Source organism: Setaria viridis, chromosome 5 (genome assembly GCF_005286985.2).
Source record: "Setaria viridis chromosome 5, Setaria_viridis_v4.0, whole genome shotgun sequence".
NCBI classification, from domain to species: domain Eukaryota; kingdom Viridiplantae; phylum Streptophyta; class Magnoliopsida; order Poales; family Poaceae; genus Setaria; species Setaria viridis.
In genome coordinates this window covers 34,966,907-34,989,099 of record NC_048267.2, presented here as the reverse complement: position 1 = coordinate 34,989,099, position 22,193 = coordinate 34,966,907, and the positions used below count along the sequence as shown (strand labels likewise).

The window sequence follows — 22,193 nt, the reverse complement described above, 5'->3', positions numbered from 1 at the left end:
TCGTCGTAGACCAGCAATCGCTTTATTCCTAGCAAGACTGCCAGGCGGAGCTCGTGTAGAAGCGCCTCGTATTCAGCTTCGTTGTTGGACACTTTCCAGAAGATTTGCAGGATGTACTTGAGTTGTTCGCCCTTGGGAGATATAAAGAGTACGCCTGCACCGGCACCCTCGAGCTTGAGTGATCCATCGAAATACATAACCCAGTGCTTTGGACGCTTTGCTGGCGTTGATAGTTGATTCTCCCACCACTCTGCCATGAAATCGACTAGGGCCTGGGACTTGATTGCAGTCCTTGATTTGAATTTCAGGGATAATGCTCTGAGTTCTACCACCCACTTAGATATTCTTCCTGTTGCATCCCGATTGTGGAGAATTTCTCCTAGGGGGAAGTCGGTGATAACAGAGATCTTGTTCTCCTGGAAGTAATGTTGTAACTTGCGCGAGGTGAGCAGTATCGCGTACAGCAGCTTTTGGACCGGTGGATATCTAGTCTTGTGAAAGCATCTTGGCCCCTAACTTGTGTTTTGATAATTAATGACGACCTTTGTAGACTAACAATTTCATTGAGAATATGAGTATATGTTAGTCCTAGAATTGAATTGCGCTTCAAAGGATGCTATAGTGATAGTTTGGATGGTTTGTACCTTGGAAAGCTCAAGGCAAAGGTATATGGTAGGGTTTTCTATTTTTACCGGTCAAGAGATGCTTAGCGGATGTAAATTGACCGGATTAATAGGCTAGATAGTCATACTATCAAGAGGGGTCAATTTCATTTGCTTGACGGTTCTATAGTGCCACTTTGCTCAAACAATTGCATTGCATGCATATGGACTAATATAGTTTGAGAAAGTGAAAAAGTTGAGAAGAAAAAGATGATCTAGAAGAGTGCTGACTGCATAAAGGCGGGCGGGCCGTGCCTTAGAGGCAGACGATCATGCTAACTTAGATAGAGACATATTTTCAGGCTTATGGGCATTTCTTTAGAGGCGGACTGTTCGCAGGTGTTTGAGTGGAGTGTCCGCAGTTTAAAAGCTCAAACTGACCGTGCTAAAATATATACCGCGGATGGTCCGACCCTATAAGGGCAGACGGTCCGTCACCTCTGTAACGGTACAGTCTGACACGCATTAAATGTTGTAGTAGCCGTTGGACTTGAACGGCGGACGGTCCGGCCCCTGTGAGGCAGACGGTCCGCCAGTCCCCAATTTTCACGAGTTTATAATCCAACATCTAGTTTTGGAAGAGGGGGCCATATATACTTCACCCCCGGGCATGGGTGAGGCCTCTTGGCACTTTGAAAAGCTTTGTTGACATTCTTGAGCCTTCTTCCACCTCTCACTCACTCAATTTGCTTAGAGATTGCATTCTTGTGAGATTGAAAGCATTCTAGTGCATTGCATTAAGAGTTTGAGCTTTGTGGCACTAGGGAGTATTTAAGCAAGCGTCATTGGCTTGTTACTCCTGGAGGTTGCCGCCTCCTAGACGGCTTGGAGGCTGTGGAGCCGTTGAGCCCTTCAAGGAAGATTGTGAAGGAGCCCCGGCTATTCTTGTGAGGGGTTTGTGCTCACCTCGCCAGAGCAGTGAAGAGCAACATTAGTGGAACTGAGGTTTGGAGAGGTTCTTTGATTCAAGCCGGCTCAAACATCAAGCGGTGTCTTGATAGAGGAGCGGTTGAAGCATTGAATCCACCTCAACATGGATTAGGAGTGACCGGCAAGTCATCAACACCACGGAAAAAATTTATCTCTTGTGTTCGGTTTTCTCTTTGCTCAATCTCTTTATTGCAATTTACTTTGAGCAAATACATTCATAGAGTTTGAATTGTACCTTGTCACCCTAGGTTGCAAACCCTCACCTAGTTATAGAGTAGCTAGAAATAGTTTTCCTCTTGTATTACTAATTAAATTCTTTAGTGTTGTGATTTTAGTTGAAACCGCCAATACACCCCCCTTTAGTCGGTATCCTAGATCCTACAAGTGGCATCAGAACCATGGTCTCCGTATTTTAAGGATTTAACCATCCTGGAGTAGGATAAATGGCTAATGACAACAATGTTCATGTGGGAAAATCACCATTCTTTGATGGGAACAACTATGATTATTGGAAGACAAGAATGATGGTTCATCTTAAGGCAATGGGCAAGAAGATATGGGAAGTTGTAAATGAGGGATTTGTCATTCTTGATGAGAAAAATAAGAGTGAAATCGATGAAGCAAATGAGCTGCTCGATGATCAAGCCATGAATGTGCTATATGGTGCTCTTGATATTAGTGAGTTCAATCGAGTCAAAAGTATCACAACCGCATTTGAGATTTGGAACAAGCTTATGAAGATTCACGAGGGAACATCTACCGTGAAGGAAACTAAACTATATGTATACAAAGGCAAGTTTAGTGAATTCTCAATGAAGAAGGATGAAGATGTCTCCTCTATGTTCAACTGGTTGAATGATATAGTGAACGAGCTCAAGAGTCTTGGCTTCAATGTTCCTGATGAAGATTTCTCTCACAAATTCCTTAGGTGTCTTCCGATAAAATATGATACTATTGTGACATTGCTAGTAAGATCAAACTTGAAGACTATGACACCTATACAAGTGTTAGGAGAAGTGCTCACTCATGATATCTTCAAGCAATCACAAGCACATGGTCTAGCAAATGAAGAAGAAAAGAAAACCATTGCTCTCAAGGCTCAATCTTCAAAAGAGAAGAATAATGATGAGAGTGACAATGATGATGATTCTGATGAAGAAATAGCTCTTTTTATAAAAAGTCTCAAAAGAATCATGAAGAACAAGAACTTCAAGAAGGACCCATCATCAAAGAAAAATCCTTTTGAAGACAAGAAATGCTTTGAGTATTGTGAGTTTGGACACATTGCAGTAAATTGCCCAAACAAGAAAAATAAGAGCAAGAAAAGTGATGATAAGAAGAAGAAGAATGGACAAGCCTACTACGTTGAGTGGGATTCCGATGCTAGCTCCGATTCGGTTGATGATGATGATGAGAAGTCCTCAAAGGGAATTGCCGGCATCGCCATCAAGGAAGTTCCACGGCTGGGTACCCTCGCTATTATACCGATGGGAGGTAACCTTAGCCGGTCCAAAAAATGGCGTGAAGGCCCACTCAGCCTCCCGCCTTCCCTCCATGTACGTGAAAAGGCACCCACACGAGCCTGCACCACGTGAAACGGCCGAAATTAACGTTCCACGCGGTGCAGTCCGACGGGCCTGGCCCGTGACCCCCTCCAGCCTACCAAACAAGGCCCCCCGCCGCGTGTTTTCGTGACCGGCGAGGTCCCGTGATCCTGCTAGGACTCACGTTCTACGTTCCGAACAGCCCCCATTGGTCCCCGGACGACACGAGTGCAGGGCAATCACGACGGGTCCTGTTCAAAGGCAAGCAACCACGGAGCGATCAAACTCACGACGCGGCTGAGACAAGTATGCCGCACAGGTCGCTCACTTGGGCGTGTTGCGTCTTCTCGCTCTGCACAGCGCCTCATGTGACTCAACAAACAATTGCAGAAGGGTTAAAAGAATCCACATGCGTAGCAAGTAGCAACAGTTACCTGATCGAACAGACACAGCATGCTTTGCACCCAAGCACTGTTATCAATCGATAACATACAAGGGAAAGGACAAGTAATCAGGCAAATGTTGATCTCTGGTTGAACAGATGTAATCCATTTTGTACTTTTGCATCTCAAGAGCAGAACCCTGATGCGGGTAGGTAAAAACTTGGATTGATTTGCCTGTACAAGTATACCTCGAACCAATGATGTACAAAACCTTTCTTTGTGGGACCACCCGGCACCTCAATTTCGTCTCCTATTTATGCTACTTTTGCTACCACGCTAATCTGTAATCCTATCAATCCGCTAAATCTGTGACCGCTACTCCTACCTCCAAACTTTGCAACTCGGTTTAAGTTACATTTTGCGAATTCGTTGGCTTCTCCGAATTCAAGTGCCGCAAACCTTGAAGCCAACCAGACACACACACCCTGGGTAAGAAGTCAGTACATTTCTAGATGCACAACCCAATCGTACAGAGTCAGTCCATTTCTAAGATCTTGATGTTGCCGCTGGAGTTAGCGGAAAGAAGAGTTGTAGACTGCCCTCTCCAACAGACACATGAAATGAACTGTGTCGGATCATCAATCTCCTGGCCTGATATAGGGTCTGTCACGCTAAACTTATATGCCAACACTGGCATGGGAAATTCTTTGTGGTAGACAAAAACCTGTGGTAAAGTAATACGGGGGGTAAGATGAACATTTCAGTTGATATGAACAGGCAAAGGAGAAGTATACCAATCTAATTAAAGAACACTAAGTTCCGGTGCGACATTTCTCTATGCAATGATCCATAAGCTACAACAGAAAATTCAATCGTGTTTGCATTGCATCTTAGTAATTTCATTTACTTCCTTCTATATGAAGTGAGAACTTGAAAAGTTCACTTACATACGTTGCCCTGACTTATAAACCAACATGCAAGGAGTTATAGTATGAAAGCTCCTCCTGCCTCACCGTAAGCATATACACATGGCATAGCAAATGTAGACTACTGACTTACTGAGCAACATGAACTACACTATATCCATCAACAAAAAAAAAATCAGCTTCCTTGCAACAAATACAATGTTTACTTGAGTACTCTGACTTTGCATAAAGGTTGATAAAACTACATTGGCCACCAGTCAGATATCCAGACAAATTTGTGGAAGCTTAGTGATTGGATGCATACCTCATTTGTTTCGGAGCCAGTAGCAATGTAGCCATCAGATATAGAAAGGCCAACAAAGTTCTGGTCAAAAGGTTTAACAGTTAAGTAAATTGGTCACTAAACAACAACATTGTTTTCTTCAGCGCAGAAAGCAACTCAGCATACAAAGGGCATGCTGGAATTAATGAAGGGTAACCTCTGTTTACACGAGAGAGAATTAATTATGATCTCAAGTCAGGTGCTAAATTATTTCGTGAAAACAATGGACTGATAGAGCCACAAACCACTCTAATATGCTACAGGGACAAACTGGTACAGGAAGCACATGAAGTGAGCAACATTTTAAGGTTGTTGAGCAATCTAAATATCCAAAAACAACTAGCGCAGTGGGATTTAAAGCACCTCCTTCACACAGTGATCCATAAAAAGGACAGGTCTTACAAATTCTCTCATTTTTCAAGAGAGACAGAAAAGAGCATATAAATCACTAATGTGGTGGGTGTAGTTTATACATAATGGATCAATCATATAACAGTTACAATAACGCACTATGTAATAGTTTGTATATAGCACAGCACAGATAATTGTTACAGTAGAGTACTCCACATATATTAGAGTTTCATAGCAAATAAACTTTCGAGATTTAACTAGTTATCCTTAGGGCCTGTTTGGTTACCCAGGAATAAAGTTTAGTCCACTCATTTTTGACACTTTTAGTCCCTAAAGTGCCAAACAAGTGGACTAAAATGTTTAGTCCTTTAGTCCATATGGGGTGAACTAAAGTGGACTAAAGGGTCTTGGGGACACCCTGCCCCTCATTTATTGCCCTTCCTCCCGCCCGGCTCCCTCCGCCGGCCTCCCTCCCGCCGGCCCCCGCCACCCTCCCACCCGCTGCTATTGCTGCCGGCCTCCTTCCCGCTACCCTCCTGCCTGGCACCGCAACGCGCCGTGCTCGCCGTCCCCGTCCTCCAGGACGTCCGCGGCGCGGCGCCCACGTCCCCCGCGCGGTCGAAGGCGGTGCCGAGGAGTTCTTGTGCCCGATCTCCGGCGCGCTTAAGGTGGACCCCGTGATACTGCGGGCCTGCCTCCATGCCTGCGCGGAGCTTGAGTTCCTGCCCCCCAACGTGGAGCCTGGGGGCGCGGAGACGGTGATTCCGAACTCGACGCTTAAGGCGCCCATCGGCACCTGGTGCGCATGCACCAACTGGGCGGTGCCGGCGCCGCCGTCGCGCCGGCCTAGGCGGCGCAGGAGCCGTGCTGCGCGCGATGCTTCCTAGGCGCGCCCCAGGCGCTCCTCGCCGTGGCCTTCGGCGCCCCCGAGCTGGGCCCTATCTGCCGGCTGGCGCTCATGGTGATCTGCAACGCGATCGCCTGCTCCGAGGGCCGCACCGCGCTGATGGACATCCTCGATGACACCGGCAGTGGTGGCAGCACCGCAGACCTGGAGGAGTGGTGCGTGTCGGCGATGTACGCCATGAGCCGCGGCAGCCTCCGGTATGTATGTGCAGGAGCATGAATCCAAAACCAGATCTGGCGCCAAAACAGGGGTACCAGGTGGTGGGTAGCAGGGGTGAAAGAATCTTTGTTCAACTGCATTAATGGACTTTAGTCCATGGAACCAAACAGGGTAGGGACTATAGTCCATGGACTAAACTTTAGTCCATGGAATAAAGGAACCAAACACCCACTTACAAAAGACAAAACTAGACACTACTAATCACTTGTAGAGCAATATTATGAAAAGAGAACAAGTACATGCAAATGTCTTCTAACCTTTGTATTTGTATGCCCTGTAAATGTTTGGATTGGACTGTCAATTACCCTTCCTGGGCTCATCGACAAGTCCCAGAGCCTCAATGAGTTGTCAGTAGACGCAGATACTATTGTTGATGCGTCTAGATACTTAACATAGCTTACTGTTTTTGTGTGCCCAACCAGTGTACAATAAGGAGCTCGTATGTTACGGAGATCATAGCAGTAAATTTTGTGATCTGCTGAGCCAATGGCAATGGAGCGAGCAGTATCAGGTTGGAATTGTACAGAGCACACATTTGCCCTTGTTCTAATAGTGCCAATACTCCCAGCCTGCAAAGTTCATCGAAATGTGTTATAACATTGTAGAGAAATAATTCCACATTCGCATATACAAGTTCGATAACCATGTTATCGGCAGTTCAAAAGCTGACATACAGTAGGTGCAAGAATAAAATTGCCTGATTCATATCCCACAGCTTCACAGATCCATCATCACTCCCACTGACCAATTTTGTTGGGTCCACAATTGAGAAGTCCACCGACCACACTCGCCTCTCATGCTCCCTCATGTCAACGAAAACTTGACTCCTAGTAACATCCCAAACCTGAAATACCGACATATTATGGTACTTGCATCAAATACAATTATTTTTAAAAAAGCATGCCATGAGGAGCTTACCTGCACTATACCCTCAAAATCACTAGATGCTATATGGCTCTTCATATAACTGTTCCAGCAAATACAACTTAATTTTGATCTATTGGACATCTCTACCACAGGATAGTGAATGTCCCGATGCTCATTTACAATCATATTATACTCAAACACTTTTATCTTCTTATTTACACCAGCTGTTGCAAAAAACTCTTTATCCCGGTCAAACCCTACGGAGCATACTAAGTTCGATGAGTTCAGCAGATCACACTGTTTCAGTTCTGCCTGTACTTTCAACTTACTGAATGACAAGTACTTGCACAATCCCTCAAGAAAAGAGTTCACCCAACATTGCCTACTGCCATATTGCCTTTCCAAAGGAAAATTATCTATTGAACTTCCCTCGGTCCCAACAGCTGAACCAGTAGCCCTCTTAACAACTTGATGACAGCTATTTATTTGGTTACCAACTTGCTTCACCAACTTGGACCTTGTAAGAAAGTAGGCTGTTTCAAGTTTTTTGAAGTTCTTCATCAACCTGGAGCTTTTGGACAAAACACTTTCCTGGATTAGCTCAGAGGACGGCACTGTTCTGGAACATTCTTCCACGCTATGATTCTGTTCCTCCATGTCAATACCTTGCAGCTCAGGTCTGAAACGCTTCCTGGATCCACAATCACTCTGATCTTCAACAGTTCCAGAGCACACCTCTTTATCCAAATCAGGTGAGAAGTTCACAAATTGCCCCCCTAGTGCAGATTGCTGGTGGAGGACCTCGTTGATGTCAGAAGAGAGAAAGGCAACAGTATCCTGCAAATTGTCTGCTATATCCTGCTTTCTTTTCTGCAACTGCTGAAGAAAATCCAGCAGTAATTCCTGTTCTTCTATCTCTTCACGTAACCTAAGTGCTGCTTCACGCTCTTCCAGGCTATTCCGAGACTGATTAAGGAACTCACTCTGTAGCACCTCACTGTCAAAAAAAGGAGAAAAAAGGTCAATGAGGTACAACTTCACTGAATACCACAAAGTTTATATGCAGATACATATCTTTAATTATTTAATTTTCTAAAAATTAATTATGTCAAGGGCAGGCATATGACCAACTAGCACATTGCAGTAGAGAGAAGACAATAAAGAAAAAAAAATGTTAACCTGAACTTAAATCCAGCAATGGTCTATTGTCCAAATAGAAGTCTTTATTGCCATACCTAAAGATCCACTGAGAAACTCCTAAAATGCAAGGAAGTGTGCTGGCACTTTCATCAGTTGCAATACAGCCACATTTTCTAATTGAAGCATTAACTACAGATACTATCAAATTGGAAATAGTATAGGACAATGATATGTCTGAGTTTTCGCAAATTGGCAGAATTCTCCTGCAAGTGCATGGTCTGATGGTTACTGGTTAGTTGTTATGCCTTTTCGATAGTTTGCTGCATTTTTTTTATTATAAATCGAGGCTTGAACAAGAATGTCAAATCTAGAATACATGGTGAATTGTTCATAAATTCCAATATTTTAAATTGTTGATAATAATTCCATGGTTGCTACTGCCTCATGAATATTAGTTTTTCTTTCTTGTTGCCTAATTTAGCCAACTTGATCTTCGAAAAACTCCATGTTCATGTTTAACAAACCCATGTTTTCTATCCTATAAAGTGTACCGCCACAGCACATGTACTAGGAAACAAATGCAGTTTGCAGCTTTGAGGAGAAGCACTACTACTATATAGTAGTAAATTACTTCCTGTTACCTAACGTGAAACAAGCAACCCTTAACACAACCCGTCTCCAGCCATAACATATTCAAAACATAGTACATGACACACAACGCACCTCATCTTCGGTCTGGTCTCAGGCACAGGGTGCATGAGCAACTGGCAGAAGGACGCCTCCTTGGGCCATCTGAGCAGAAGCTGCGGCGGCAACACCCGATGCCGCAGATTAGCCATTGCCCGCATCTTATCCTCCAAGGTTTCGAACGTACAGAACAGCTGCAATTCGAGTGGCCAACTAAGTGTCATAAGCTATGTGATGACGCGCCCGCAGAACAGAAGCATATTCATGTGATGAAGCAAAACTCACCTCGAACAAGAGCACGCCCAGTCTGTAGACGTCCGAGGAGAAGGTAGAGCCGCCTCCGCCGCTGTCTTCCGCCTCCTCGGGGCTGGTGTACCAGCTGAGCTCCATCGCCAGCACGCTCTTGAGCGGGAACGTCTTCCCGGTGCGCTCCTCGCCGCGGGCGGCGCCGTCGCGTCGCCGCGGAGGCGAGGCGTCCGGGTCGGCGTCCTCGGAGGCGTCGGAGCCCGAGCAGGAGCCCGAGGCGTCGGAGCCTGAGGCGGACTCGATGAAGGCGACGCGCGCGAAGGGCGGCGACACGACGAAGCACGAGGGGCGCGCGCTGCCCACGGCCACCCCCTGCGCGTGCGCGACGGCCACCGCCTCCGCGACCTGCCTGAACACGTGCACGCACTCCGCCGCCTCCACCGCGCGGCCCGGGCGGTCCAGCCACTCCCGCAGGCTCACCTCTCCCCCCTCCTCCGGCCGCCTCACTTCCTCCACCTCCGCCTCCGCGTCCCCCCACCGCCGCCCGCCGCCAACGGCGCCACGGGACGGCTCCATGCCACGCACACCCCCTCCACTCTACCCCATGGCCCGGGATCACCACCGATTCGCCGCGCCCCGCACCTCCACCCGCTGCTCCGCCAACCCCATCCAAGCTCCGCACGGCCTCGTCACGGCAGCGGGGATCAGGTAAGGATCTGAGCCCAGCGGCGAGGCGGCGGCCACCTGAGCACACCCGCGGCCGGCGAAGAAACGCGAGGTGGGAGGAGAAGTGACTAGGTGAGAGGAGTGGAACGGAGGCGAGCAGCGAGCCACACAAAGGCGCTTTAAATCGGGGCTCTCTCGTCTACTGCTTTATTTCCGTCGCCTCGGTAGCCGGCTCCCAGCCGCACAACGCCCGCGACCCTTACCCTCGAACACCTCGCCCCAGTTCGGGGCGGCAGCCAGCGGCCGCACAGCGACCAGCCCAGTCCATCTCCCTCCCAGCCTCACCTGCTACAGCAGCACAGTGCCACCGCACTAGACACCAAACCTGACCGCGGAGATGGAAACGCCGACGCGGCCTTGACTTGACGCCACAAAAAGCCCCCCACCACTGGCTCGCCACGCCGCCGCCGAGGAGGAAGAAAACGGAGCCGGAGAAGCCCACCACCAACTGGGCGCGCCCTAGGCCTCCCCTACCCTACTCCTCGAGCCCTCCCCTGGTCTTCCGATACTCCTACTTCCCAGGCGATTCCCAACGAGATTTGCCTTCCGAGCACGAGATCAAAATCAGAAGCAGCATTTAAAAATTCCCAAAAGCAGCCGCTCGTGACGTGGCGCTTCTAATAACGGAAACCGCCCGGACCACACGAGAGCCGGAAACCCGTCGCCCCACGTGGCCTGTCCAGTCGCCGTCCCATGACACCCGGGGCCGGTGACCCCGGCGTGGCCCAGCGGCCGGTGGCTCGCGGCCGGCGCGGCTGGCGTGAGGAACCCGCCGCCACGACGGAAGTGGATCAAAAGGGCGCTGGATTTCCAAAAGCGCGCACCTGGCTGGGGTTGATAATTAAAAAGCGTCACCCGAGCCGTACCTCCGGGCCCACCCGTCGGCCTGCTTCCCCGGGCAGCAGTGCATGGGCCGCCCGACCGGGGACTGACGCGCGGACGCAACCGGCTGACCCACTGGGTGGCCGGTCGCTGTCAGTGGGTCCAGATTTTTATACTCCGCTGCGGAGCCCAGCAGTCAGAGGGCGAGGGGGCCGGGGCCAGGTGCGGCCGCGCGCGGCAGCGGACGTGGCGCGACGGCGGCCGCACGCCCCCGCGGTGCGGGGGGGAGTTGAGAACTTGGCTCGAGGCGCCCCGTGCACGGGCCACGTCGCCGCGCCACCGGCTTCGCGATCTGGGGCGGGAGGGCCGGAGCGCGGAGGGGAACGGTGGCTCGGGGCTCGAAACGTTAGCGGGAGCACGTTTTGTTTCCGTTTTGATCCGTTCCCAGTCCCAGCTGATGAGCGGGCGGCACGGGTTCTGTTGTACTCTCTCACGCCGCCACGCCGGGGACGGGGAGGGAGGCGGAGGCCGGGCCTCGTGACTCGTGTGTTCGCGACAGGCCGGGCCGGCTCCCGACGTGAAGCGCACGGGGGTGACACCGCTCCGGCCGCGCAGGTCAAAGGAACGGATGACTCGCCCGCAAACTAGCGGTGGAGACGGTGCTCGCCCTGCTCCTCTGTTTGGATGGAGTATTTTGGATGCGCCATGCCCATGCGCCTTTTCGTGGAGCGGATTAGCTGAAGCGTAGCGTGGGGTGTTCCGGTCTGACCATCAGGACCTGATCCTCGTTTTGAAGCCAATCCACTTGTCTCACTGACTCATCCACCACAAACACATTTTTTTTGGGGTGAAAATCCAACGGAAACACATAAATAAAATAAATCAGGACCATTACGAGTTGGATGGCGTTGAAGGCTACTCGTTAGTCAATACCTCAGCCTTGTGCAATTGCAGCCGGGCAGGCTTGATCAGCGTCGTCCTGCCCCCTGGCCCGCAACGTCTACCGTACACAGCAGCCACTGCATACAAACATGCCATGTCTGTCTCACCTACCTGATGACGTGCTGCACCCATTTGGGCTGCGATCGCGCTCGCGATCGCGCCGCCTAAATGCCAGCACTTTCTGTGGCTCATCCACCGTCGAAGGCTGCCTACGCGTGCTCTGCTGCATCATCGCCACATCTCGCCATCGGCTGTCTGCCCCTTCCTTCTCCTAGCCGGAAACGCAAGAGCATCTACTTCTGCACTGCGGCCATGCCAGGGCCACCTGGGCTGCACTGGGAGCTCTTGCCCCATCCAAAGCATCCATGATCTTAAGCTGCTCTGGACAGCCAAATAATCAGCTCTTGCCATTTGGGACTCTTGGAGCTCTTGCCATCCTGAATATTGAACATAAAAATTGCAGATTCACAACTGCAAATTAGCTCTCCTGAATATTGAACATAAAAATTGCAGATCCACAATTGCAAATCTCAACACTTTAACCATATGATCTTGCTCGTCTACATCAATCCATAGCGAGACCCTTTACAGATGATTCAATTTATGCAGGATGCATTTATCATATAAAGGACATCATAAACAACATATGTGTAACGCGTTTACATGTCAATCAGCTGTTTTAGTCTAATGGTCGACCAGGTGATGATCTTGATGCCAGGATAGATTTAGTGCCTCGCTATATATACACGAAGAAACAGACGAAACAGTGGGTTAGTATAAACAGGGCTTATTGCAATTCTGATGACACCAAATGTGGTGATACTGTAGTAACTTGCAGTTTTGTAAGTATAGCCATACAATTCACTGATCTTGAGGGGTTTGCCTCCCTGCTGAGAGTGAGATAATGCATTGTTGGACCATCTCTTGGACTCTTCGCTTCAGAAGCTTGTCTTTCACGCCAGAAAGCATGCTGCGGTAGAAGATCTCCAAACGATTGAGTTCATCAGTGTCTGCTGCATCCAATATATTCTCAAATTCCTTTCTGATATCAAATACGGGAGATTCCTGAAGTGAACGCGGTAGCGTACGTTCATCAAGCGGCTTACGGAAGATTGAGATGTGGAGTATGTTGGCATATCTCTCCATGAGTGTCAGTTTTGACCTTAGGAACTGTAACTCCTCTGTGGCAGCAGATAGCTTCTGCTCCAACTCAGTGCTAGTGCGATCAGTCACTCTTGACGTTGATGCCTCTGTTCGGTCCTCATGAATCTCCTGGAAGTTCTCGCCAAGAGGAGGCCACATCACAACACATGGTATGTAGCTGTCAGCAGTCTGGCCTCTCCCAAGCACACCACTGCGGCCTCTGCCCCATGCCCACATCCTATACCCATCACCAGCAACAAGAACAGTGTGGGCAGCTCCACAGGCGATCTGCACTGGACCAAGAAAATTAAACCCATTTGTTTCAGGAGACTGAACTCTTATCGGAGATAGAGCATCCCCTGCATCAACCCCTGAGTAGCTAGCATCTGGGCACAGCCCAAGACCTCTCTCCATTCCCCAGCACCATACCTCTCCATCAGAGGAGACTACAGTTGTGTGGAACAATCCACAATCAAGAGATATAAGGAAGGATCCGGTTGGTAAGCCATCAACAGGTTGTGGCGAGCAAATGGTGGCTGTGGTTCCATGGCCAAGCTGCCCCTTGTCACCAAGGCCAAACGTCCAGCACCGAGATTCTATCTGGTCAAACGACTTCTTATTGGTGAGGACGGCAGTGTGGGAAGCTCCACATGCAATTTCATACACCTCCCAAGAAGATTCTTCACTAAATGCTGAGATAAGCACAGGACGAGATCTACTTTCCTTGTCACCTAGACCCAACTGACCATGGTTGTTATTTCCCCAAGCATAACAAACAAGGTCACCTCCTGTATAGGTCTCCCCAGCACTAACTGCAGCTACTACATGCTCATTACCACAGGCAACCTTAACAACGGTGTGTCCATGGAAATCCCACACAGGTAGTGGAATAGAGCTACTTGCGATACAAAACTCTCCAGCATCAGTCTGCTGTGGGCAATTTCCCCACATCCAAAGGCCCCCCAAACTGTCTATGGCAAAAGACATCATGCCACCAGCTTTGACAGAAGACAGCTGTAATAAAACATACATCAGGATTATCAAAAAAAGAAAGCCAAGCTTTCAGGAACAATCTTAAAACATATAATTTGGGCATTGTAGAAACTTGACACTGATGATATGCTCATACCTTCAAAGAAGTCGGATCATGTGTGCTCTGGGCTTCATCATCCAGTGTTTCAGGAGGATCCAGATCCTGAAATTGCTCAACCAAACATGGAAAAAGGGAATTCTGATCCCCGTAGCCAAGCTGACCATCTGTTCAATAGTCAAGGAAGTGACACGCCTGACAATGACAGGTATAGCAACTAAGAGATTTGCAGCTAACAAAGTTCAAAAATATGCCAAGAGGTGTAAAGGATACAGAGATTGTAGCCCCATGACCAGAGTGAACCTTCATCTGCCATACAAAACATTATTCAGTGATCAGTATCAATATTTGATGCCCATTGCATATGTATATTGATCGATCAGGCTTAATTGCTTTTGGCAACAAAAAAAGAAAATGCAGCAATGAACACTTTGCACTTACGGGAATTATAAATTTTACGGATATGCAACACATAAGTCACATGCATACAAAACGCTGCATAAACTACGAGCATTTTGTATAGTGACCATTTTACAACATCGTCAATTCAGTCACTAATGCTGAGCTAGGTCAGATTATGTCCTAAGTAAGCCTTAAACAGGTGCAGAAAAATTCAGGGTAAAGATATTAAATGTCATGTGCAGATTTTGCAGGAGGAGCCATGCTGGGCCTCACTTACAGGCTGTAGCACCCGAAAATCAAAGTGCCAGTCGGCAGTAGGCTAGTACAAGCAAACTCACGATTTGGGACACAGTAACAGAACCCCCATTTCTCTGCCGCTGGTCAATTACCCGATTCCACCACCCTCCACAAACCGCAGAGGCGTCAGAATGCTGAAACTACTCCAGTGATTCTAACTACAATCGCTTGATTCGCACGATAATCAGAGAACGGATGAGGTAACTGAGCACGAACCGTCCAGCGCGAGGCTGTGGTAGGCCCCGGCGGCGACGGCCACGAACCTGGGCCTCGGCCTCCCACCGCTGACGCAGACCGCCGGCGCCACGGCGGTGGGGACGAGCTCGTCGTCTTCGCGGCCGGTCCCGAGGCGGCCGAACGGGCCCCTGCCCCACGAGTACACCTCCCCGTCACCTGCAGTTACAAGCCACGGAACCTCCCATCAGACCCCCGAGGCGGCCCGGCGCGGGGAGCAGGAAAATTCGAGCGAGCATAGTCGAGAGAGTCCTCACCCGTGAGGGCGAGCGTGTGGACCTCGCCCGCGGCGATGGCGACCACCTTGGGCGGCATCTGCGGACGGCGGTGGGAGTGGACGATGCGGTAGATGAGGAGGAGGGGGAGGCAGAGGACGACGCGGGCAGCACATGTGGAGGCATCACCGCGAGCGGGGAGGCGGCGGGTTAAAAGGTTGCGGCGGCGGTTGAAGTGGAAGGAGAGGTGAAGACGACTCCACACAGTGAGTTGGATGGACAGCACGGCAACGGCCAGTCACCGGTGAGCGAGACACGATCACTCCATCACTTGAGTAATGCACCGATTTTTTCGAGGTCGCCGACGTTGCCTCTTCTCACCTTTCCTCCCTGACCGGGTTTGTGCGTGTCACGCGATGCGCCGCTGGGGCCGGCTAAACACGATTTAAGTAGCGGTAGGTGGTGTGATGATTGGGACAGTGGAGTGTTCGAACAGGACTCAAACTGAATCTTCAGACAGCAACACCGCGAGTCAACATCACGATCATTCTAAATAGTAGAAACGAGCATCGGGCAGCATTGAGTAGAGTATATTACATCGCCTAAAACAGTTGAGTTCATCCGACGACTATCTAACAGGTACACGTACATCACTCGATCACTCATCTCAGTCAACTTGGTAAACATGGATCGGTGGGCATCAAGTGACGCTGCACCTCACCATCCAGGTGAGCATGGAGACCGAGGAGGCGAGGACATTGACAGGCACAAGCACAGAACTTTGGATTTTCTACAACTAGTACCATCGTTCATCTCACGGGCTTGACAACCAGATAACGTCGATTACGGCGGAAGTCGCGAGGAAGACGCAGCTGAGGAAGGCGCAAGCGATGGAGGCCGCCGAGAGGTCGCAGAAACGTGGCAGCGGCTTGCAGAAGTTGGGCAGCGCCGTGTGCCGGATGCCGGTGCGGTTCAGATTGGACACCGCTGCCGCTGCTGATCCCGCGCTCATCATCGCAAGAGAAAACACCTGTCATGTTGGCAACACCGCAACAGATTAGCAGTTATTCTTTTACTCCATGGAAATGCCGAGCATTCATGGGGCTCCATATGTTCAGACTCTATTGGCCGAGCTAAAGAACGTTATCGTTTTGTTATGATATAAAAGTATACAACTAACGAGGTTAGATTATGCTACTAGCTTGGAAGATAAGTTAGCCTGGAGTCGCTTTGGTCAAAAAGGATAGGATGAGCCGATGAAGAACGCTTTGGACGCAAACGAAAGCTAAGGACAAACATCATAAGCAAAACTCAAATCAAGTCGATACGGATGATGATTGGCTACATGACTCTTTAAGTTTTTTTTTGCGAGTTATGTGGAGTACTCTCAGATATCCAAAACCACTTTAATGTGATTTTGGCAAATGGTCCAGCAATTATATGTCCGTGCTCTGTTCAAAGGGCTGTCCACAAATATGTAGCACGCTATTAAGGCCTTTTAGTCATTGGACATGGTCAAATGGAAGCATATTTTCATATCGTATTCTTTGTGTTGGAAAGGTCCTCCTGAGTCCTGATGAATCTTATAAGGTGTTCTTCGGCTCATCATACTATGGAAAGTACTGAAGTGCCAATAAAAGCGTAGCGATACAATCTAGCTACATTTGTTCGTGTAAATAATGTCAGTAATTCAGTATGACACAGAAAACATAAAGTACGTACAAGAAAAGAAAGTGCAAGTTATGCACCTAAGAGCAGGTGTTCTTACGAAGTTAGTAATATTTGCAGATATGCAAAACCAAGTTCACAGGACGCCTTGGGTTGAGCTATTCGCTGTCAGCCTCCCAGGCCCAAGTGTCAAACAGTATTCTTATGCATCGTAGTAGTGAGTAATGATTCCCTTATATGTACTGTATTGTTACACACATGAGGGGAATTTCCAATGATCCGCTCGATAAGAAATGAATAGAATGCTCTACAGCAGCTCGCAATCATATGTACAAGGATCGGAGTTTCTAATGATTCGCTGGATGACAATACAGGGGTTTTTAGGCCTTGCAGGATATAGTCATATCCTTGGTCACACTGAGAAATGGGCTATCGGATAGCACATCAACCATATGGAGTGCCATTTACTCAAATTTCCAGACAAAAAAAATATAACTTATGTGTGGTGACTACTATTTCTATGTAGCCAACATATGGTCAGGTAAAGTTGGCAGCAAGAATAACTTATGTAAATGAATTGTTCTTTCCACTTGGTATCAAGATCTTGGCCTGATCCAGTCCTAACATCGAAGTTGAACTAACTCAACCAATGCTACCTAAACTGGTATTGGCTGCTAACCTGTCCATCAATTATTTAGAGAAAGTTCAAAGTAGTACACTGATGCAGCCAACAAAATGAAAAGTAGTATAAAACAGCACACACTAGAATAATCACGACGCAAAAACAAAGATAATCATATTGACACCTCATAATCACATCAAAATGACCAAGAACCAGCAAACCTGATCACCAGCAAACAGCAGCCATGTTTGTCGCCGGGAAGGAACCATGGGAACCTTCTTCACGGCCTTGTGTGCAATCAAGAGGAGATGAGCCAACGAGTAGGCAGCTGAGGCTGCAGACATCCCAACCAAGAATCTGAAGATACGAACAGAACATACAAGCAAATCAGCATTTTCTCTGAGCATAACCGCACATTTCAAACTAAAATAGTTCAAAAACTTACTGCAGGGAATAAGAAAAGGACCAATTAGCATGGAGCGGGATCTCAATGCCAAATATGGTGAGAATGCCCCGCTGCTTGGAGGAGACCATTAGAGACACCGAAAGCAGCGCCATCACCAAGGCTGCAACTCGGGTTGCCAACATAATTACGCCCAGCCGTGGCCACCTTGGCACTGGAGATGTTGTCACTGGAAGTGATACTGGCTCCAGCACCGTCTTGCTACCCTCCGGTGGCATCTGGATGCCAACCGCTGAGACACTTCGACCATTACCAATGGAACCCATCAGTGTTGCTCCTTGTTGTGGTTTGGTGTTACTGGTAGACGGTTTTCTCTAGGCTATCCTTTTTCCTTTTAGCATGTTGTGGCAACAGAAAGGGAAGTTGGAATCTGATGAAGTTAAAGATGTATGGCTGAGGACCCATCCTAGCCGCATATGTGATGCACCCGTGACTGCTTTCTGCACTTGCTTTTTGACAGTATTGACTATGCAGAGACAAAAACAGCACAGCTTTCGAGCGCTATCTTGCAAAGGATTTTAGCAGATTGCTGCAGTAATCGCCAAGTGTCATGTGGATGAACGCACAAAGAAGACTACTAACTACGTACTGTCTACTAGGAGAATCTTATTAAAAAACCAATCATGTAGAACCCCGTGTACACTTGCTACTTACTACTAGTCACTAGTGTATTTTCATGACACATTGTTAGTACCAAAGTAAGATATCTAGGCTGAATTTCTGCAGTCATCTAACACTAATTCTCTGAGATGTCATGGCCGCCAATACCAACCTCATGACTAGGATGAACGACTCAACAAGCACAAACAATGTTCAAGATGGACCTGTCGTTAAAATTTAGCATATCTCCTGGAGTCATGCTCAACACGTGCACAAGTACTAGAATTTGATGGGAACTTATCTCTGAGCTGGATAAAATAGCAGATGCTAACCTAACTCCAGCAAATAAGTACTTGGAAGACATGAAAGTGTAACAATGGCATAGTATGGACAACGATCATTTGACGCTAGAAGACAAATGCTGTTGGATCAACTACTTTATATTTAACTCTCGATCTAAAAGAGAACATAGCACCGAATTGATGGATCTTACCATACCTCAAGATTATGCTGTCCAAATTCCGCTTAATTAGACATATATGATTAGAAGACAAAAAAGATGAATTTGCTTCTTTCTCAAAAAGATATCGATTTATAATGTATTGCAAAAGAATACAGAGAAAAGAACAACAGCGCAGAGAGTAAACCTTCAATGCTGATCACTTTGTGAACTACAGGCTGCAGCCAGGAGACTTCACGACATTCCTCTCCGACATAATCTTCCTCACCCTCTCGACCTCACCCCACATCCCAGCAGCAGCATAAATGTTGGACAACACCACATAAACCCCGTCGTTCCATGGTTCAGCCTCTACAAGCCTTTCTGCTGCCCACTCCCCAACACTCACATTCCCGTGCTTCTCGCATGCACCGAGCAATGTTCCCCATATCACCACATTTCCCTCCATGGGCATCCTCTGCTCCACCAAAGCACGTGCCTCATCCACACGGCCAACTCTACCAAGCATATCAACCACACACCCGTAGTGTTCAATAGTTGGCACTACCTTGATTTCCCCATCTTCCATTTGCTTCAGCAAACCCAGCCCTCTATCCACCAGCCCTCCATGAGCACAAGCAGAGAGCACTGCCAACATTGTCACCCTATTTGGTGGTACTGGTTCTCTCAGCATATTATCAAACATATCCAACGCACCCTGCTCCTCGCCATGCGTTGCAAGCCCTGTAATCATGGTTGTCCATGAGGACACATCCCTGACAGGCATTCTATCAAACACCCTTCTTGCAAGGTCCGTGCGACCACACTTGGCATACATGTCAACCAACGCATTGGACAGCGTCACATCAAGCCGGCCGGAGCGCTGGCATTGTAAGATGCACTTGTGCAGCTGCTCCGCCAAGCCAATATCGCCAAGCACACAGCACGCCGACGCAACACTCACCATGGTGAGATCATCCGGTACCATGCCACCCCTCCTCAGCTCATGAAACAATGCCAGTGCCTCCATGGGCTCGCCGGCTTGCGAGAGTCCGCTTATGATGGCGTTCCACGAGCCGAGTTCCCGGTTCGGGTTTTCGTCGAACACCCTGCGGGCGGCGCCCAGGTCGCCAGCCTTCGCGTAGCCGCTGATGAGCGCGCTCTCGGTGAACGGGTGGCGCGCGAGGCCGCGCTTGACGGCGGCGGCGTGAAGCTGCAGGCGCAGGCTGGACCCGGGGGGCTCGGCCTGGGCTGCGGTCTTGAGGGCGAGCGGGAACGTGTAGTGGTCGGGCGCGGCGCCGTGGGCCAGCATGCACGCGGCGGCGCGGAGAGCGGAGCGGGGCGAGCCGAGGTGGAGGTAGGCGCGGGTGAGGGCGTTCCAGTGGAAGGGCAGCAGGAGGAGGCCGCGGCGCAGGAGGCGCGCGTGGATCCGCGGCGGGAGGCGCCCGTCGGCGCAGGACTCGAGCCGGGCCGCGGCGAGGTCGGCGGCGTGGTGGTGAGGCGGGAGGGGATCGCGATACGCGGCGGGGGCGTGAGCGGCGGGCATACCGGTGAGTCGGTGAGACGGGATGGCAGTGGCACCATCAGCGTATTTGAATTCTGGCGGAAGGATCTCTGACTCTCTGTTTTGTTGCCTTGGCCTGATGCTCATTGCTGGTTTGCAGAGTAAGGGCGTGTTGAATGTAGAATTTCAAAGAAACATTGGCGTTCCATTTCACCAAGAATTCAGAATTTTTTTTTTTTGCCATGCTGTAAACTGAGGTAAAACGTACAGTGCTGTCTGCTGTCCTAGCATGGTAAAAGAAGCCGTGAGACAATCTGGTACCATGCTGATTCAGAGGTCACCATGCCAAACCTACAGAGAATGGCAATCCCATCACAAAACTCTCTGATTCTCTGAAAACATTAGAACGCACACGGCCACAAAAACCAATTAATCTGAACTACACGCCATCGCCCTCGACTACATTGATCTCCTCCTCGAGCCGCCGGGCGACGCCACGCGCGAGCTTGTCCAGGAACCCCAAGAACCCCTCCTGCGTCCACCCTTCTACTGGGTCGGCCTCGAACGACCACGCGACGGCGCACCCGGCCGGGTCGTGCTCCACCCGCAGGGTGGCGCGGTACCTACCGATCCCCTTGTTGCTCTCCACCACCTCGTAGCTGTACCACCGCCCGGCGTTGTCCGCCTCCAGCAGCCGCTCCTTGGACCACCCCACGGCGGCGGCCTCCCCCTCCCCCGCCGGCGCCGCCGCGGCCGCGGCCATGTTCACGGGGCCCTCGCAGTAGCGCACGCACCCGGGCAGCCCCTCCACGCGCCGGCACGTCCGCACGGTGGACACCCACCGGTCCAGCGAGAAGAAGTCGCGGAGCAGCGCCCACGCCGCGTCGGGCGAAGGCCCCGACGCCACGGCGCGCACCGAGCCGCGCCACACTGCCGGCGCCGCCGCCCCGTCCGTGCCGTGATCCATGGATTGATGGACGATGGAGCTTTGCGGTTCCGTGGGAGTTGTGCGTGTGATGGCGAGGGGTGGAGTACTGGAGTGAGCTGGTCCGGTTGTTAACCGGTTTTATAGATACGAGTTGGCGAGGGGTGGCGATGGTTGGTACAAAAGTTAGTTTATCGACTGTTCAGCACTGGTCAAGAAAGACAGAAAGGCCAGCGTTTCTGAGGTGTCTAATAAAGTGGCCCGTGTGTCCCATGGCAGAGCTGGCAGCGTCGTGGAGAACTGGAGAAGGTTGCGCTCGATGTTCTTGCGCGGGCTTGACGTGAACCATAAAAATTGTGTATACTGTCGAGATAGCATGTCCTTTCGTGCCGCGTTGATCTCCTTATCGCAGTCGCAGAGGACGCACCCTCTGCAGTTTGGAAGGCTCAAGCTTTGCTTGCTTTTTATGATGTGGCGTGAAGTGTAAATGTCTTGTTGCTTGGTGGGTGCATATGGCTACTGGCTATGGGTTATTCACGTGTTAAAAAGATTCTCCCTCGTTCTTCCAATCGCACTGTGCTTGTGCATACACATTTACAAAGCAATATCTTAAGAAGAACTACACGCTCGTTGGAGCTCGGCCTCGGAGTTTCAAGAAAGAGATACACAACCATACGCACGCATTCGAGGATGATTTTAGGCCTTTTGTGGGTTCACACTGTCATCCTTCTTCTGCAAAACAAAATGCACAGACCTCGAACGAAACACGTACAGCTACAGCCCTCTCAAAGAGAGAGCAAAGTACAACAAAATGAAAAAACAATGCGCCCACCGTGGGGCTCGAACCCACGACCACAAGGTTAAGAGCCTTGCGCTCTACCGACTGAGCTAGACGGGCTTCTGATAGTGACTGTTTT

At 49.6% G+C, this 22,193-nt stretch overlaps 5 protein-coding genes and 1 non-coding gene across 9 annotated transcripts; 1 reads left to right on the top strand and 5 right to left on the bottom strand.

Annotated features, from left to right (window-relative positions):
- Nucleotides 1-3,704: 3,704 nt before the first annotated feature.
- On the bottom strand, nt 3,705-10,412 carry LOC117857052 (protein SPA1-RELATED 4). Of its 3 annotated transcripts, XM_034739523.2 has the most exons (7): nt 9,224-10,406; nt 8,975-9,132; nt 7,163-8,108; nt 6,942-7,088; nt 6,502-6,813; nt 4,750-4,809; nt 3,705-4,243 (listed from the first exon to the last, which is right to left on the bottom strand). In XM_034739523.2, exons 1-7 carry the CDS (start codon nt 9,758-9,760, stop codon nt 4,055-4,057), a joined length of 2,349 nt encoding a protein of 782 aa, XP_034595414.1. In that variant the 5' UTR covers nt 9,761-10,406; the 3' UTR covers nt 3,705-4,054. The 3 variants fall into 3 exon arrangements, with proteins under 3 accessions (XP_034595414.1, XP_072149782.1, XP_034595416.1); XM_072293681.1 differs by lacking the exon at nt 3,705-4,243 and having other exon boundaries at nt 4,789-4,926; nt 9,224-10,411; XM_034739525.2 differs by lacking the exons at nt 3,705-4,243; nt 4,750-4,809 and having other exon boundaries at nt 6,508-6,813; nt 6,919-7,088; nt 9,224-10,412.
- Nucleotides 10,413-12,195: 1,783 nt separating this feature from the next.
- Nucleotides 12,196-15,290, bottom strand: LOC117857254 (ultraviolet-B receptor UVR8). Of its 2 annotated transcripts, XM_034739838.2 has the most exons (5): nt 15,098-15,290; nt 14,823-14,999; nt 14,181-14,216; nt 13,947-14,074; nt 12,196-13,831 (listed from the first exon to the last, which is right to left on the bottom strand). In XM_034739838.2, the coding sequence occupies exons 1-5, from the start codon at nt 15,153-15,155 to the stop codon at nt 12,536-12,538; spliced, it is 1,695 nt and encodes a 564-aa protein (XP_034595729.1). In that variant the 5' UTR covers nt 15,156-15,290; the 3' UTR covers nt 12,196-12,535. The 2 variants fall into 2 exon arrangements, with proteins under 2 accessions (XP_034595729.1, XP_072149783.1); XM_072293682.1 differs by lacking the exons at nt 14,823-14,999; nt 15,098-15,290 and adding an exon at nt 14,587-14,816.
- Nucleotides 15,291-15,740: 450 nt separating this feature from the next.
- On the top strand, nt 15,741-16,153 carry LOC140222893 (uncharacterized). The gene is made up of 2 exons (XM_072294015.1): nt 15,741-15,783; nt 15,889-16,153. Exons 1-2 carry the CDS (start codon nt 15,741-15,743, stop codon nt 16,053-16,055), a joined length of 210 nt encoding a protein of 69 aa, XP_072150116.1. The 3' UTR covers nt 16,056-16,153.
- A 1,413-nt stretch (nt 16,154-17,566) lies between these two features.
- On the bottom strand, nt 17,567-20,498 carry LOC117857255 (pentatricopeptide repeat-containing protein At1g77170, mitochondrial). The gene is made up of 2 exons (XM_034739839.2): nt 19,056-20,498; nt 17,567-17,702 (listed from the first exon to the last, which is right to left on the bottom strand). The coding sequence occupies exon 1, from the start codon at nt 20,496-20,498 to the stop codon at nt 19,080-19,082; it is 1,419 nt and encodes a 472-aa protein (XP_034595730.1). The 3' UTR covers nt 17,567-17,702; nt 19,056-19,079.
- Nucleotides 20,499-20,656: 158 nt separating this feature from the next.
- On the bottom strand, nt 20,657-21,381 carry LOC117857257 (lachrymatory-factor synthase). Its single transcript, XM_034739842.2, has one exon. It carries the CDS (start codon nt 21,316-21,318, stop codon nt 20,791-20,793), a length of 528 nt encoding a protein of 175 aa, XP_034595733.1. The 5' UTR covers nt 21,319-21,381; the 3' UTR covers nt 20,657-20,790.
- A 720-nt stretch (nt 21,382-22,101) lies between these two features.
- TRNAK-CUU (transfer RNA lysine (anticodon CUU)) lies at nt 22,102-22,174 on the bottom strand. Its single transcript has one exon. It is a non-coding gene; the product is annotated as a tRNA-Lys (tRNA).
- Between the last annotated feature and the right edge of the window lie 19 nt (nt 22,175-22,193).